Source organism: Phocoena sinus, chromosome 8 (assembly GCF_008692025.1).
Source record: "Phocoena sinus isolate mPhoSin1 chromosome 8, mPhoSin1.pri, whole genome shotgun sequence".
Classification (NCBI taxonomy): Eukaryota; Metazoa; Chordata; class Mammalia; order Artiodactyla; family Phocoenidae; genus Phocoena; species Phocoena sinus.
Genome location: NC_045770.1, coordinates 40,617,283 through 40,635,772, shown reverse-complemented (window position 1 = coordinate 40,635,772; position 18,490 = coordinate 40,617,283). Strand labels below are relative to the sequence as shown.

Sequence of the window (18,490 nt, the reverse complement as noted above, 5' to 3'; positions counted from 1 at the left end):
ATTTCTATTTTTAGGCAATTTTACGTTTTTTGTCCTAAATCTCATGGTATATTCATTCTAACTAAATCCAGACAGGACCAAAGAAAGAATCTACTCAAATAAAGGCAGACCTTTAGGGGAACCACCAGGAAGGAAAGCTTGAGTACCTTCAGCTGGGACCCATCTGGAGTAGGAATTCTGTTTTACTTATCTCATGTGTTGGCACTTTGCAAAGTACCTGGCACCAAGCTGTTGTTCATTAGATGGTGAATGAATGTTCACTTCAGTCAGTAGCATCTATTTCAACTCATCACTAAGCCAGTAAATGCATGGGGCACACGCACACATGCAAGTTTCTATGTTTTGTGGAACCAAGAGCTACTACACTCAGAAAAACTCATATAACAACATGGTTTGCCAGTAGCAAAATTTTCTTGTTTTATAGGTTAATAAATGTAAGCAGTTTAGGAATCTAGATCATTTTTTTTCCTCCTCACAGATTAAAAATCAAGAAATTCAAACCAGATGCAGCAGTTTCTTGACATGGAGAACCAAGCCCATAATACAGTGGAGTAAGTGCTGAGACATTGCTTTCTAATTACGTTGGTACTTAATTATGCCAAAATCTCCCTGATGATATGTGAATTTTGAAATTTAGTATTAATAGAGGATGTACCAATTATTTTTGGTGAGGAGGTTGGGAGCAATTCAAGTAACTTTAATTAAGAATCTATAGTTTGAGTCTTTCCAGTTTTGACTATGGATTTGTAGTCAAAAATCACCATTTTCCAACTTTTAGTGAAATTTTCCAGTGTTCTAGGGTGATGGATGCCCACATAGACCTCATGTGCTCTTGGGTTTCCACAGTGCAGCAGCTCCTGGCCAGCTTGCTCCTTTCCTGCTGCATTGAGTGTCCAAGCATCCCTCCAGGCTTGCCCTTAAGGCTGAACTCAAAACGTAAACATAGCCTCAAAACAGATTTAGCTCCTCAAAACTGCAGCAAGAACTGGATATTTTACCAAACGTTTCAGGAAGAGATAAGGAATAGAGTTTGTATGGCATTTGCCATTGTAAAAATTTAAATTCTTTTTGACAAATGTCTGTCCTGCCCTGCCACCAGCACCATAAAGGTTTCTCTTCCTACTGTTTCATTAGCCAACTGGCCACTGGCTGACCCTAGAGCTTAGGGAGTTGAGAGGGAGTGGAGAAAGTGGGAGAGGCATGGGGGGTAGGGGTGATACTATAGTACCTGATCTTGACTGTGACTCACTTTGGCACTAGTCAAACACTCCAGATATCTTACTTTCAGTTATTCTGCTCTGACTGTGACTTTGACATCAGGCTAAAAGGTGCACGAGTCTTAAAATTCTACCGCATACTCCTCCTTAGAACAGCCCTGCTAGGTATCATTCTCATTTTACAACTAACAAAATTGAGCGTGTTAGTTAGAGTATAGTCTAAGCTCTTGTGACAAAGAGACCCCCAAATACAGAGGTTTAAAAAAGATTGAAGTGTATTTCTGTTTCATCCACAAGACCAGAGATGAGCAGACCAGGGCTGGTAGGGCAGCTCTGCCATTCTCACTACATGATTTCCAGCTCTGGGCCTGAAGTGATTGCTTCAGCTCCCACCGTCATGACTGTGCTCCTGCCAGAGGGAAGGGGTAAGGGCAAGAGGAGAGAGTAAGACCATTCCCCTTAGGAGTATGACCTGGAAGTGACAAGCCTTGCTTCTGTTCACTCCGCATTGGCCAGAGCTTAGCCCCAGGGCAAGAGCTAGCTGCAAGGAAGGCTGAGAAATGCAGACTCTAACTGGGCAGCCATATGGCCAGTTAAAGCTTAGAGGTACTATAATAAAAGGAAAAAGAATGGATATTGGTGAACAACTAGCAGCCTCTGTCACATTGAGTTCAGAAAGGTAGAAAGAAAGAGAAATAAAGCAGGAACTTGGCCCAGAATACACAGCTGGTTTGTGGAGAAGGTAGGATTTGAATTCAGCAGATATGTCTGGCTCCCATCCCAGCATTTTGCTACGTTAGAAATGGATGGGAAAAAGATGTGGGGAGCATCCTGCCTGGAATCCATAGCAGAGCCAGGATAGGGTTGTGAATTGAGCAGGTGGTAAGTCCCTGGTGTGAAGATGGCACTGAGGGCTATGATGCAGATTGAAGGTCTTGAAGCTAAGGTTGGGTACCAGCTATCACTTCACTCCTGCAAATCTGAGGCATGGAGACTGCTGTTTCTCTTCATTCTTTTGGAAAAAAGTATGGAGGACTGGATGTATGCCAGGCACAACACTAAGCTCTCTGACTCATACAAAGACCGTTAAGAAACAAACCTTAAAGAACTTAGTATTTAGTAGGGAGCCATAGAGCTCATTTGGGTACAATGTAATTACAAACCAGAAGTGAATGAGAATTACTGGAGGTTTCCATGAGAAAGCCACCACTTACCACAGCAGACATGGGACCAGACCTTGTCGACCTTGGCCTCCAAAGAATGGAGAGCCGGGTTGGCTTTGCCTCTGTCCCATGCACTATTGAGAAATATGTAAAAATTTAGATCATGAAGATGATAAAACCTCACTCATCAGGGGTTTGTTATATGCTTATCAAACCATGTCACCTATATACACAGTAATGATTTGTGGAGCAACCTTCATTTGACAAAGATTTCATTTATCTAAAGTCTACAATGAGCCATTCATTGGTCTAAGCACCAGGAAGACAGCAGTGAACACACTAGAGCCCGCTCCTCCAAGGGATTTTTACGTTAGTGGGAGAGACAATGGGAGATATCAACACGTTTCATATGTGATATGAAGAAGAATAAAGCAGGCTGAGGATGAAAATGGGGTGGTCAAACAAAGATTCCTGGTAAGGCAGCATTTGAGCAGAGCTTACGTCTGGGAGAAGACAGTTCCAGACACGAAGAACAGAAAACACAAAGGCCTGAGGTGGGAGCTTTTACACAGAACATTTATAATGTGGGTGAGTCATGATTCTCTGACATCTAGGTTATAACAGGGTTTGATTTTTATTTGTCCAAGATTTCTCCCAATTATAGGTGTTTGTGCCATAATTATCAACCTAAACTTCTAAATGAAACATTTATTTATTTATATTTGTCATGGGGGTTTTTTGTTGTTGTTTTTTATACATCTTTATTGGAGTATAACTGCTTCACAATGCTGTGCTAGTTTCTGTTGTACAACAAAGGGAATCAGACAAGTTTGTCCTTTTTGTTTTCAGAGTGTATGCCCAGAACATAAATAACTATAGAATGAATAAATAATCTACTTTTATTGGACTTTTTAAGAGAACCATGTCTACATTTTACTTTGTTTTTGTTTTATTCATGAATTACTACTCTTTGTCCTTTTATGTTTTATTTTACTTATCCTGTTCTGATTTTTGAGTTGAAAAATATGATTCAGTTATTTTCATGATTTCTGGATTTCATGATTTCTTTAAATAATACAAGCATTTAAAGCTAAAGTTCCTCTTGGGCTCAACTTTGCTGCAGGCCGTAGAATTAGTGTTCCCACTCTCATTTTCTAAATTGTCTATTATTTCAGCTTTGATTTCCTCTTTGACTCAAGAGAGATTTGGGAGATGTAACTTCTGGGGGCGGGGTTTAATTATCTTTTTATTATTACTTTCTAATCCCCCTACATCCATGGTCATAGAATATGACCTATGTGATAGTTCAGTTTCATTAAGATTATTCTCATGATTTGTTACATGATCAACTTTTATTAATGTCCTTTAGGCATTGAAAACAAATGTATATTTTGCTTAAGAAAAAAGGTTAAAAAGTTATACATATATAGCCAAACTGTTTAATTGTTATTATTATTATGTTTAAATTATGCTTTTCAAATCCATTATTACCTTTTTGTCTATTTGATCTGTCACATTTTAAGAAAGATCTTTACTATAATCGTAATTTGTATCCAATTCTTCTTTTATTTCAGGCAGTTTTTATTTTATATGTCCAGTGTTCTGTTGCTCGATATATTGAGGTTCATGGATGTTATATCTTCGTGGTATATTATATGGTTTAACTTTATAGAATGTCTCACAAGTATAAGTGAGTGATTTTTATTTGAATTCTACTTTGCCTGATATTGATATTGCCATCTCTGCTTTCTTCTTAATTTGCATTAGTCTGTAATAGCCTTCTTCATCCCTTTTATAAGGGAAAAAATTCAGTTTTTACATTCCTTTGTAGGGAAAAACCCATTTCTTCCCTACTGTGTCTTTCTTCCCTGTGTGTCTCCTTTACCTTCACAGAGAACACTTCACTTCTGGTCACCAAATGTGTGGAGATTTTTTCCCCCACCAAGCAATTCTCTGGGACACCAGCTGGGTGTCCTGCAATTCAACTCAGTTCTGACACTGTCTACCTAGAGACAGCATCAGATCCCACAGGTTGAGGGCTTAGTCCCACAAGACTGCTCACCACCCTCTTCAGCTCCAGTTGCAAGCCCAGGTTGTCACCTGTGCTTCTGACCAACCAGCTACAGATCAGAGGTTCCAATAGCCCCTCCTTGGATTTGATTAATTTGCTAGAGTAGCTCACAGACTAGGGGAAACACTTACCTTTAAACTCTTACTTTCATCCAGCTTGTTAAAGGATACAGATGAGCATCCAGATGGAAAGGATGCATAGTGCAAGGTATATGGGACGCGGCATGCCACTCTCCCAGCATGTCCACCTGGTCACCAACCCAGAAGCTCTCCAAACCCCATACTTTGGGGATTTTTATAGAGACTTCATCACGTAGGCATGATTGATCACTAACTCCATTTTCAGACCATCTCCCTACACAAGGGAATGGAGGGGGGAGAGGCGGGGCTGAAAATTCCAAGTTTCTAATCATGACTTGGTCTTTCTGGTGACCAGCCCTCATCCAGGAGTCATCTAGGAACCTGCCCAAAGTTGCCTCATTAGAACAAAAGACACTCCTATCACCCAGGAAATTACTAAGGTTTCAGGAACCAAGGTCTAAGACCAATATTAGAGCAAGAGATGCCCCTAGAGTTCTTATCACTTAGGAAATTACAAGGGTTTTAGGAACTTTGTGCCAAGAACCGGGGGCAGAGACCAATACATGTTTTCTATCCTCTCATACCCTTGTTTGCAATATTTTTTTAATATCATATTGTGTCTCTTATAAGTAGCATATGGTTAGATTAATGTATACATATACCTCAATTGGAATGTCTTTGCCACTAAAAAGAGGATTTTATGATCATTAATATATTAACATTTGACCCTTTTTGCTTTGCCAGCATTTGCTAGTCTTATCTAGTTTTCTTTTTTTTCTTTTTCTCTTAGAAGTTCTACATCCTATTTTATAAGTTTTTAATTTACATTTTTTACAAATTTTTTTTTTTTTTTCGGTACGCGGGCCTCTCACTGTTGTGGCCTCACCCACCGCGGAGCACAGGCTCCGGACGTGCAGGCCCAGCGGCCATGGCTCACAGGACCAGCCGCTCCGCGGCATGTGGGATCCTTCTGGACCGGGGCACGAACCCGTGTCCCCTGCATCGGCAGGCGGACCCTCAACCACTGCACCCCCAGGGAAGCCCTGGATATTCTTTGAGAATAGTTTTGTCTTTCCCTTGTTTCATAGCATTGAAAATTCTTAAATACCTAAGTGATGAGGGTGGGCATAAAGAGATATCTTTTAATAGTGCTAATTTTAGAAAACAGGAATTGGGAATTTAGTGACACTAAGAAAAATTCAGGTTAGAGAATATACCAAGTTGTCAATTACTGAGCTCCCTAAGGGCTCAGTATAACCACCATCCAATGTGCTGTGCAGTGTAATATATTTAAGATTATTAAAGCTTATGTTTAATAAACTTATCTCTGAAGGTCATTTCTAAATAGGAATTCCACAAATGCACTGAGCAATGCTAAGGTCAGTAAAACAGAGAGTCCCAAAATTTCTGAATTCTGGAGTGATGTTTTGAAAAATGTCATTTTCCTTGTACAGTATAAGTGGATGCACATATGATGGATTTTTTTCTTTAAAATATCTTTTCTAACTGAAAAACAATATTTATCCAGATTTTCCTTTACTTAGTTACTCATGTATGTAATTTAAAAAGTCATTTGGTTCTTTGTCACTGTTACCAAAAGACAGCAATCTCCTATTCCTGCTCCAGTTTTCCACTCCCGAAAGGCAACCACTTTCATTTCTTTTGGCTAATCCTTTGATATTTATCTCCATATCTCTAAAGAACATGCTTACCTTGCTACTTCTTGATTTTTCAGTTTTGGTCACCTCGTCATCCCTGCTATACACACACACACACACACACACACACACACACACACACACACACCCCATTCCTCCATTCTCTCAATACACCATAATTTTGGTTGGATCAATATTCTGTTTGCCTTGTTATGACTTTATAAATACCTCTACCTTTATAAATACTCTTCACCTCTGAGCCATATAGAATACTGTGATTACTTTTCCTTTCCTGCATGTTTTGTTTTTCCTGGAGCTAATACCTCTAGTATCTTAATTATAAGTTTTTTGAAGTTTTCTTCTTTCTGCATAATTTTCTTCAAACAATGTCTTTCTGTTTGTATTTGACCTCGCTGTGTGAACTGCTTTCCTCAGATGTCTGTGATCTCTGACTGCTTGCTCCTATTTAAGAGTAATGGCATCGGAAGCTGATGGGAAGATCCAGTGTACAGGGGTAGGGCTTGTTGATAGTGGTCTTCACTGTCTGATTATCAGGGTAGTCTCTTTCCTTTGTCTCAGGCTGATCAGTTTCCAGAGAACGTGATTCGAAATCCTCCTGCTTACAGGGTATAAGTTGGGCAGCCAGCGTTCACCTCCTACTTCCAGAAATATCTAGTGGGTTGCTTCTTGGCTTTTTCCAATACTAGCTCCCATTTTTTTGTCCTGTAGGTTTAACCTTGTAGGTTAAAAATATTCCTTTGCTTTATTTTAGTAGGATTTGGGAAGGGAGCAAAATTTGTATGTTCATCCGCCTTCAACCAAAAGTCTCATTTTCTCTACTGAATCATTTACTCTTTATTCTGTGACTTATATCTGAGTCATTGATCTCATTCATAGAATCTTGTCAGATCCTTCCTAAAAATCTAGGTACTGCTACATGATCTACCAAAATGTTTTTATCTGCTGTGAAAGTCATATTTTCAGAGACCAAGGCAGATGAATATTAAAGCATATTCTCACATCTGAATTCAGAAAAATCCTTTAAAGGAGTACTCTTCTATGCATACAACTTTCTTTTTTTTTTTTTTTTTGTGGTACGCAGGCCTCTTACTGTTGTGTGGCCTCTCCCGTTGCGGAGCACAGGCTCCGGACGCACAGGCTCAGCGGCCATGGCTCACGGGCCTAACCGCTCCGCCGCATGTGGGATCTTCCAGGACCGGGGCACGAACCCGTGTCCCCTGCATCGGCAGGCGGACTCTCAACCACTGAACCACCAGGGAAGCTCTCCTTTTTTTTTTCTTTAATGTTTTTATTGGTGTATAATTACTTTACAATGGTGTGTTAGTTTCTGCTTTATAACAAAGTGAATAAGTTATATGTATATACATATATCCCCATATCTCTTCCCTCTTGCATCTCCCTCCCTCCACCCTCCCTATGCCACCCTTCTAGCTGGTCACAAAGCACCAAGCTGATCTCCTTGTGCTATGTGACTGCTTCCCACTAGCTATTTTACATTTGATAGTGTGTATATGTCCATATATACACTACCACTCTCTCACTTTGTCCCAGCTTACCCTTCCCCCTTCCTGTGTCCACAAGTCCATTCTCTAGTAGGTCTGCGTCTTTATTCCCATCTTGCCCCTAGGTTCTTCATAACCATTTATTTATTTAGATTCCATATATATATGTTAGCATATGGTATTTGTTTTTCTCTTTCTGACTTATTTCACTCTGTATGACAGACTCTAGGTCCATCCACCTCACTACAAATAACTCAATTTCGTTCCTTTTTATGGTTGAGTAGTATTCCATTGTATATATGTTCCACATCTTCTTTACCCATTCATCTGTCAATGGACACTTGGGTTGCTTCCATGTCCTGGCTATTGTAAATAGAGCTGCAATGAACATTGGGGTACATGACTCTTTTTGAATTATGGTTTTCTCAGGGTATATACCAAGTAGTGGGATTGCTGGGTCATATGGTAGTTCTATTTTTAGTTTTTTAAGGAACCTCCATGCTGTGCTCCATAGTGGCTGTATCAGTTTACATTCCTACCAACAGTGCAAGAGGGTTCCCTTTTCTCCACACCCTCTCCAGCATTTATTGTTTGTAGTTTTTTTTTTTTTTTTTTTTGCGGTAAGCAGGCCCCTCACTGTTGTGGCCTCTCCTGTTGCAGAGCACAGGCTCTGGATGCGCAGGCTCAGCAGCCATGGCTCATGGGCTTAACCTCTCTGTGGCATGTGGGATCTTCCCAGACCGGGGCACGAACCTGTGTTCCCTGCATCTGCAGGTGGACCCTTAACCACTGCGCCACCAGGGAAGCCCTGTTTATAGATTTTTGATGATGGCCATTCTGACCAGTGTGAGATTATATCGCATTGTAGTTTTGACTTGCATTTCTCTAATTATTAATGATGTTGAGCATTCTTTCATGTGTTTGTTGGCAATCTGTATATCTTCTCTAGTGAAATGTCTATTTAGGTCTTCTGCCCATTTTTGGATTGGGTTGTTTGTTTTTTTGATATTGAGCTGCGTGAGCTGCTTGTAAATTTTGGAGATTAATCCTTTGTCAGTTGCTTCATTTGCAAATATTTTCTCCCATTCTGAGGGTTCTCTTTTCATCTTGTTTATGGTTTCCTTTGCTGTGCAAATTTTTTTAAGTTTCATTAGGTCCCATTTGTTTATTTTTGCTTTTACTTCCATTTTTCTAGGAGGTGAGTCAAAAAGGATCTTGCTGTGATTTATGTCATAGAGTGTTCTGCCTATGTTTTCCTCTAAGAGTTTTATAGTGTCTGGCCTTACATTTAGGTCTTTAATCCACTTTGAGTTTATGTTTCTGTATGCTGTTAGGGAGTGTTCTAATTTCATTCTTTTACATGTGCCTGTCTAGTTTTCCCAGTGCCACTTACTGAAGAGGCTGTCTTTTCTCCATTGTATATTCTTGCCTCCTTTATCAAAGATAAGGTGACCATATGTGCATGGGTTTATTTCTGGGCTTTCTATCCTGTTCCATTGATCTATATTTCTGTTTTTGTGCCAGTACCATATTGTCTTGATTACTGTAGCTTTGTAGTATAGTCTGAAGTCTAGGAGCCTGATTCCTCCAGAATCCAACAGCACATTAAAAGGATCGTACACCATGATCAAGTGGGGTTTATCCCAGGAATGCAAGGATTCTTCAATATACGCAAATCAATCAGTGTGATACACCATATTAACAAATTGAAGAGAAAAACCATATGGTCATCTCAATAGATGCAGAGAAAGCTTTTGACAAAATTCAACACTCATTTATGATAAAAACCCTCCAGAAAGTAGGCATAGAGGGAACTTTCCTCATCATAATAAAGGCCATATATGACAAACCCACAGCCAACATAGTCCTCAATGGTGAAAAACTGAAACCATTTCCATTAAGATCAGGAACAAGACAAGGTTGCCCACTCGCACCACTCTTATTCAACATAGTTTTGGAAGTTTTAGCCACAGCAATCAGAGAAGAAAAAGAAATAAAAGGAATCCAAATCGCAAAAGAAGAAGTAAAGCTGTAACTGTTTGCAGATGACATGATACTATACATAGAGAATCCTAAAGATGCCACCAGAAAACTACTAGAGCTAATCAATGAATTAGTTAAAGTAGCAGGATACAAAATTAATGCACAGAAATCTCTTGCATTCCTATACACTAATGATGAAAAATCTGAAAGTGAAATCAAGAAAACACTCCCATTTACCATTGCAACAAAAAGAATAAAATACCTAGGAATAAACCTACCTAAGGAGACAAAAGACCTGTATGTAGAAAATTATAAGACACTAATGAAAGAAATTAAAGATGATACAAATAGATGGAGAGATATACCATGTTCTTGGATTGGAAGAATCTACATTGTGAAAATGACTCTACTACCCAAAGCAGTCTGTGGATTCAATGCAATCCTATCAAATTACCACTGGCATTTTTCACAGAACTAGAACAAAAATTTCACAATTTGGGCTTTCCTGGTGGCGCAGTGGTTGAGAGTCCGCCTGCTGATGCAGGGGACACGGGTTTGTGCCCCGGTCTGGGAAGATCCCACATGCCATGGAGCAGCTAGGCCCGTGAGCCATGACCGCTGATCCTGTGCATCTGGAATGGGAGAGGCCACAATGGTGAGAGTTCGCGTACCACAAAAAAAAAAAAAAAAATTCACAATTTTTATGGAAAGACAAAAGACCCCGAGTATACAACTTTCTTAACCTTTAGAGTGTCCTTTCCCTCTGAGGCATATTCATAATCACAACTTTATTTACCTGTTTCTTATGAGTTAAATACAGTTTTAATTATAATTTGTAAATAATTCTAATATAAGTCAATATATATTTGTAGTTTAATAAATTGTCATGTATTATTTTTGCACATTGAAAATTATTTTTAATTTAATTGATTCTCGTATCTGAGTGGCCCAGACTATACCCCATTATTCTCCCTCCCTCATAATTTATCCCCCACAAAATACACATATTCCTCTCCAGAGTAATCACATTTAACGAGTTCTAGTTTCTTGTTTCTCTGAAGAAGCAAAGTGAAGTGGACCTAGGGTAGAATTCTGATATCTCAGACTTTGAAGTTAGACCCTGAAGTGTTAGCACAATGCTAAGTGGTTGTAGGAATTCACTGAGTGACTTTGAAAGGAGGGAAAGACACTTAGGAAGAAAGGGGAGGGAGTGAGATAGAGGGGAGGAGGGAGTGAGGGAAGAAAGAAGGGAAGAGAAAGATTCCTGTGAAAGACTCAAGCTGCTATTAAGTTAAGGCAAAGATTAAAGATTACCTCTGTGTAGGATAAATTTGTACGTAATTTTTACAGGACAATGTTTACAAAAGGTTGGTTGTGTTAGTTACAAGTTACATTTTTTTAAAAATGAAAAAGAAATAAGCCATGATATGTGTAAACCTAGGCATGTACATCAGGATCCAGGCACACTCACCCTGACCTGACATTGCAGGTGCTCTGTGGTCTGGCACCTTGGAACCACTTGGAGCAGTTGCGAGCCTCTTGTCAGAGCATTGGTGAAACAGAGAGGTGCTAAAACATGAAAATGATAGAAACAGGAGGAGCTCATTAGTTCTCTCCCCTGCGGGGGAAAAAGCAGTCTCACTGGACCATAGGTCATGTAAAAGCTATGTACAAAAAGAGCATAACAGAGCCAGGTGCACTATAGAATCATGCAGTGAAATGGCTTCCAAATTTTCTCTAAAAAAGAGAAAAGCAGAAATGCAAATATCTTGTGCTAATCTTATTTTCAAATTATGAAAATACTTTTAAAAAGTTCGAGAATAGGAAAAAATGGGTGGATCAGCAAAACAGCTGACTCATGAAGGACAGCTGGTCAGAGTACAGATGAAGTCTGTACCCATTCATATAAGAAACTGAAGTGGGATATGAGGCACGTTCGGTGCTGTGGCCCAGGGATCCCGGAATACCCAAATCTTGCCTCAGATCACAGACAATCTCAGGGAGATACATACATACTTACGATGGCAAAGAAAAACAGACACTTTGAGCGGTGAATGATAACGAGGCCACCCACTTCCCACAGTGTCCATGGGGGCCATGAGGACACCCCCTGCCCCTCTCAGCCGTGGTGGTATTGGCAAAGGACTAGTGGGGAGCCTGAACCCCTCCCCCGGCCACCCAGCAGTAATGAGGAGTCCCTTCTCCCAAGTAGCAACAGATGCTTAGTCAAGAACGTGGATTCCACCATGGCCTGGCAGGAGTGAGACAGCACCCCATCTCTCTGATGGTGCATTCTCAGAAAAGGCCTGTTGAATACAAATTTTATAAAGGATCCAGAGTCTCATAACATGATACCCAAACAGATTAGGGTTTTAATTTTTCTGCAGGTTGGCAGTTCAGAGCTGACACTGGCTCTACCATACCATCAGGGATTCATGGAGCTTACAGTGCAGTGGGGGGACAGATTTTAACAGATAAATGAGGGTATATTCTGTCAGGGGGATGGTAGTGACTGCTTTGAAGAAAAATTAATCAGGTTATGGTAGTAGAGAGTTACAAAGTAAATCTGATAAGGTGAAATCTGAAGAAAGACCTACAGAAAGTGAGGGTTCTCTTCATATGTATTCATATATTCAATATGGCCTGGGGAATAGCATTCCAGACAGAGGAGACAGCAAAAGCAAAGGTTCTGAGGCAGGAACATACTTAGTATTTTCAAGGAACAAAAAAAAGGCCAGTGTGTTTAGAGAGGAGCAAGCCAGGAGGAAGGTGGTAGGTGGTGACCTCAGAGAGACAAATAGAACCAAGTCCTGTAGGGCCTTGCAGACCTGGTAAAGACTTTAGGTTTCACTCTGTACAATGGGAAGTCACTGGAAGGCTTTGAGCAAAGCAGTGACATTTTCTGACCTAAAGTTTTGAAAGGCTCATTCTGGTTGCTATGTGAAGACTAGACCATAGCAAAGCATGGGTAGAAAAGACAGACAAGCTGAACTCTAATTCAGTGGGAGATGGCAGTGGTTTGGATCAGGTTGGTAGAAATAGTGACAAATGGGGATGTTGTGACAGAAAAGCTGATAATATTTAGAAATCATAGATTGAATGTAGAGTGTGCAGGAAGGAGATGCGATGGTGGGCTTTTGTCCCACCAATTGGAAAGATAAGATTGTCATTTATTAAAATAAAGAAGACTGGAAAAAATGCAAGCTTGGTTTGAGATGCCTGTTACCCATCCAAGTAAAGATCAAATAATTAGCTGTATATCCAAGTCTAGATGTATCTTTCTGCTTTATCACCCTCAGTGTGTGGCTTTATTGTTTGGCCCCAACTAATGATTGCAAGATGGCGGAACCACCTCCAGCATCTCATCTGCCTTCCAGGAAGGGAGCAGAGGAAGGGCAATGGGTAAAAACAAAAGAGAGCGTGCCAGCATTTTATTTGGGGTTCCTACAGAAGCCAAAGCCCTGAAACAAGGATTTGGATACAAGTAGTTTATTTGGGAGATGAAAGTATGGTCTATTAGTTTCCTATGACTGCTGTATAACAAACTCAGTGGCTTAAAACAACTAAAATGCATTTACTCACAGTTCTGTGGTCCAGAAGTCCAAAATCAGTGTCACTGGGCCAAAATCAAGGTGTCAGCAGGGCTGCATTCCCTCCAGATGCTCTAGGGGAGAATCCGTTCCTTGCTTCTTCAGGCTTCTGGTGACTGCCAGCATCCCTTGGCTTGTGGCTACATCACTGATCCTTAAGGCCAGCATCTTCTCATCTGTGTCTGATTCATCTTCATATCCCCTTTTCTTGTGTGTGTCAAATTTCCCTCTGCCTCTTTCTTAGGGCCCACCCAGATAATGTAGGATAATCTCCCCATCTCAAGACACTTAATTTATACAACGAACTTTCTTCCAAATAAAATAGCATTAATAGGTTCCGGGGACTCAGACCTTACATCTTTGGTGGCCATTTTTCAGCCTATCACCTGTAGGGTTGGGGAATTAAAACAAGGAAAGGCAGGTTATCAAACCAAGTACCACTGAGGGTGACTGGAGCAAAATCCTGATGGGGAAACTCTGGAACCCAGTGTAAATCACACTCCTCAGAGTTCTTCCATCCAAGGAGCAAATGAATGTTTATACACCAGTAACCGACAGTTATTGGTTGAAGGTTGCTCCTGGGAGGGCTTCAATTCCCTGTCACTGCTGGCCTATCACACAGGAGGCAAAGAGGACTCCAGTAGCAAGAGAAGACACTTAGGCAAAGAAATGCAGGTTCTGTCCACTGGAAGTCAGGCTGAGTGCCCTGAAGTGGTAAGTGTGAGAGATGTGTGGGACACCAACAGCAACTGCTGTGGCCTTCTTTTCAACAGCTTCACGGCAACTTCCGCTTACATTTCATAGGCCAGATTTTGTTACATGGCCATGCCTAACTCCAGGGGAGACTGGGAAATGTAGTTGTTTTTTTCGCTGGATACATTTCCACACTGAATAACATCAGAGCTCTGTTGGTATGGAAGAAAGGAAAGCTGGATGTTGAGTAGGCAACTAGCCACATAGGAGATAAGGATGGAAGCAGACAAGAGATAAGGATGACTCAGGCTAGGGTTTTATCACTGGATATGGTGAGAAGTAGTCAGAATTTAGTATACTGGAGGCAGTGTCAATAGGACTATGGTTCTGGGGTTTGAGGAAAACCCAAATCTAGAATCATGAAGAGTTTTTTTATCTTGAGTAACTGTAACTATGGTGCCAATTAAAGAAATGGAGTGGACTGGAGTGGGAGCAGGTTTGTGGCACAGGGAGTCTAGCACTCTGCTTTGAACTTGTGAAGACTGAGATGCCTATAGATGCCTATGGGAATGTCAGTGTGGAATAGGTAGTTGGTTAGAGAAGTCCGGAGCTCAGCAGCTCAGGCTGCAGATACAGATTTGGAAGTTATCAGAACAAGCTGACATTAGAAGTTTCATTAGAAATTTCTAATATTTAGGGAACAGTATATTTCTTAGTTTTCTAGCATTGGAAAAACAGATTTTATCAGTGTTTGCCTAATTCTTCACTGTTAGGATCCAGTGAAATAGATGGCTGTAGTTTTAAATAGAAAAAGGGTAAAGTGACTGTCCTCACATGTACTAACACTGCAGTCTCTCATCAGATAGACCTTTTGGCAGGAGGGAATTTTAATTGTCTTAAGAGATTGGCTTATAGAATCCATGCTTATGGTTATTAGTGGAAGTCAATTATTAAATATTTAAATGTTTAAATAGTCAAAAAAAGTACAAAGGGTAATTTTAGATGTTGAAAATGGGATAGCAATATACGTCAGATACAAATTTGATTTGGGGTTCATACTTTTTCAGTGGCTTTATAATATGTCCAGATTTGCTTTAGTTTCAACCTCTCCCACAGGCTTAAGAAAAGAAATATAAAAAAACAAACAAAAAAATCTAAGCTAATGCGTGTGTAAATATTTATTTACTATTAATTGTATCCTATGTTTGTATGTATTAATATGGAATAATTTTTCAGATAATTATTTATGCTTCTAGATGATTTTAGAAATCACCCTGAAGAAAGAGGGTTAGTGCTTGCTAACATTTCACTGTCTCCTTACCTCCTTACACTGTCTCCAAACCTCCTTACCTTGGTTCAATCTGTGAACCAAGATGTTACTCAGAATGTGAATAATTATCATAGAAAAGTTTCAAGAAAAAGTTTATCTGTAATGTAGATCTTTAAACAGAATTTCCATTCCCTTTAGAACATAAAAAAAATGAGATTTTAAATTTGTATGTACCTAGAATTCTTATAAAACATTGATAGAGACTTGAAAGCTATGACACTGCATTTTCTTTCTATAAACATCTTTTTTTGATGATTATAATGAAGGCTTTAGAATAAGGCCTTTATAAGTACAGTTAAGCATGCTTTATTGGAATAGTGGGATTTACACCTCCTCCACATCCTAACATTAAGCTTATCAAATGAGAGCAAAGAATGGACCGAATATGAGCTACCATCTCAAATATGCAATAAGAATAGGCATTGCAATGCTAGTATGTCAGCAAACACTCATGGTGACAGTAAATAACATTTTTTGGACAACAAAAAAAAGTGCTTGAGAAAAAGCTACTTTTAACTATAATTCAATAATTAATTTTGAACAAGGGCAACCATGAAACTATGACCTAAAAATCATAAAGTGATAAATCTTTCATTTACTGTTTTAGGAGAGACAATTGACTAAAGAGCAGGCTGACACCACAGACATGTCTACAAAAGTGAGTTCTAGGAGTTCTGCTGGAGTCTCTCTCATTTGGTTCTAATTATGTTTCAGGTGTAGTACAGAATGTGACGTGCAAATAGGATTTGTGAGCCACCACAGAAATGTTAAATTCTATTTATTTATTATTATTTTTGAAACTGAAAAAACAGTTTATCCATTCCTCCTACCTCCACCTCTTGCCTCTGGCCACCACCAATCTGTTACCTGTATCTATGAGTTTGGTTTATATATACATATATCATATATATATATATATATATATATATATATATCTTAGACTCCACATATAAGAGAGTACATATGGTATTTGTCTTTCAGTGTCTGACTTATTTCACTTAGCATAATACCCTCAGGGTTCATCCATGTTGTTGCAAATGGCAAGATATCACTCTTTTATGTGGCTGAATAATATTCCATTGTATGTGTGTGTGTCTATACACACACACATATACATACATGTACCACATCTTCATCCATTTATCCATCAATGGACGTTTACTTTGTTTCCATAACTTGGCTATTGTTAAATAATGCTGTAAGGAACATGGGGATGCATATATCTTTTCAAGTTAGTGTTTTCATTTTCTTCAGATAAATGCCCAGAGGTGTAATTGCTAGATCGTATGGTAGTTCTAGTTTTAATTTTTTGAGGAACCTTTATACGGTTTTCCATAACAACTGTACCAATTTACATTCCCACCAACAGTGTACAAGTGTTCTCTCTTCTCCACATCCTTGCCAACACTTTATATTTCTAGTCATTTTGATAATAGCCATTCTGACAGGTGTGAGGTGATATCTCATTGTGGGGGTTTTTTGCATTATGTTTAATGATTAGTGATGTAGATTAATGATAAAGAGCATTTTTCATGTGTCTTTTGGACATCTATATGTCTTTTTTGGAAAAATGTTTATTCAGATCTGCTTTTTTTTTTTTGCGGTATGGGGGCCTCTCACTGTTGTGGCCTCTCCCGTTGTGGAGCACAGGCTCCAGACGCACAGGCTCAGTGGCCATGGCTCACGGGCCCAGCCGCTCCGTGGCATGTGGGATCTTCCCAGACCGGGGCACGAACCCGTGTCCCCTGCATCGGCAGGCGGACTCTCAACCACTGCACCACCAGGGAAGCCCCAGATCTGCTCATTTATTAATCATACTTTTTTGTATTGAGTTGTATTAGTTGTTTATATATTTTGGATATTTGCAAATGTTTTCTCCATTTTCATTTTGTCAATGATTTCCTTTGCTATGCAGAAACTTTTTAGTTTGATGTAGTCCCACTTGTTTATTTTTGCTTTTGTTCCTTGTACTTCTGGTGTGAGAATCAAAAAATCATCGTCAAGGCATAATGTCAAAGAGCTTTACCACCTGTTTTCTTCTAGGAATTTTATAATTTTGGGGCTTATGCTCCAGTCTTTAATCCATTCTGAGTTAATATTTGTGTATAGTGTAAAAGTATTAGTCCAGTTTCAATCTTCTGCATGTGGCTGTCCAATTTTCCCAAAACCATTTATAGAAAAGACTGTCCTTTCCCCATTGTGTATTCTTGGCTTCTTTGTCATCAATTATTTAGCCATATATGCTTGGGTTTATTTCTGGGCTCTTTATTTTGTTCCTTTGATCTGTGTGTCTGCTTTTCTCTGAATATCATACTGTTTAAATTACTATAGCTTGTAATGTAGTTTGAAATTAGAGAGTGTGATACCTTCAGCTTTGTTCTTTCTCAAGATTGCTTTGGCTATTTGGGGTCTTTTATGGTTTCTACAAATTTTAGGATTATTTGTTCTATTTCTGTGAAAAATTCCATTGGGATAGGGATTTTGATAGGGATTGCATTGAATCTGTAGATTGATTTTGGTGGTATGGACATTTTAACAATATTAATTTTTCCAATCCATGAACATGGAATATCTGTCCATTTATCTGTATTGTTTTCAATTTCTTTAATGTCTTGTAGTTTTCAATATACAGGTCTTCCAACTCCTTGGTTAAATTTATTGCTAGGTATTTTATTCTTTTTTGATGCAATTGTAAATGGGATTGTTTGCTTAATTTCTCTTTCTGATAGTTCATTATTAGTTTATTTAAATACAACAGATTTTTGTATATTGATGTTTTATCCTACAACTTTACTGAATTTGTTTATTAGTTTTTAACAGTTTTTTGATGGAGTCTTTATACCATATATATATATATATATATATATATATATATATATATATATATATATATAGTGTCATCTTAATAGAGTGACAGTTTTACTTCTTCCTTTCCAATTTGGATGCCTTTTATTTCTTTTTCTTGCCCAATTACTCTGGCTAGGACTTCCAATGCTATATTTAATAAAAGTGGTAAGAGTAGGTATCCTTTTCTTGTTCCTGATCTTAGAGGAAAAACTATGAGTATGATGTAGGCATGTCACATGTGGCCTTTATTATGTTGAAGTACTTTTGTATGTCCCCTCTGTACCCACTTTATTGAGGGGTTTTGTCATAATGGATGTTGAATTTTGTCAAATGCT

The 18,490-nt window shown here is 39.0% G+C and overlaps 1 protein-coding gene across 4 annotated transcripts in view; it reads left to right on the top strand.

Moving 5' to 3' along the window:
• Positions 1 to 18,490, top strand: part of DEUP1 (deuterosome assembly protein 1) — a 233,610-nt gene that overhangs the window by 131,254 nt on the left and 83,866 nt on the right. For all 4 annotated transcript variants that reach the window (XM_032639856.1, XM_032639855.1, XM_032639858.1 and 1 more), the window contains one exon: positions 479 to 551. In XM_032639856.1, coding sequence (XP_032495747.1) covers positions 505 to 551 — 47 coding nt within the window. In that variant the 5' untranslated portion in view covers positions 479 to 504. The remainder of the gene's footprint in view (positions 1 to 478; positions 552 to 18,490) is intronic.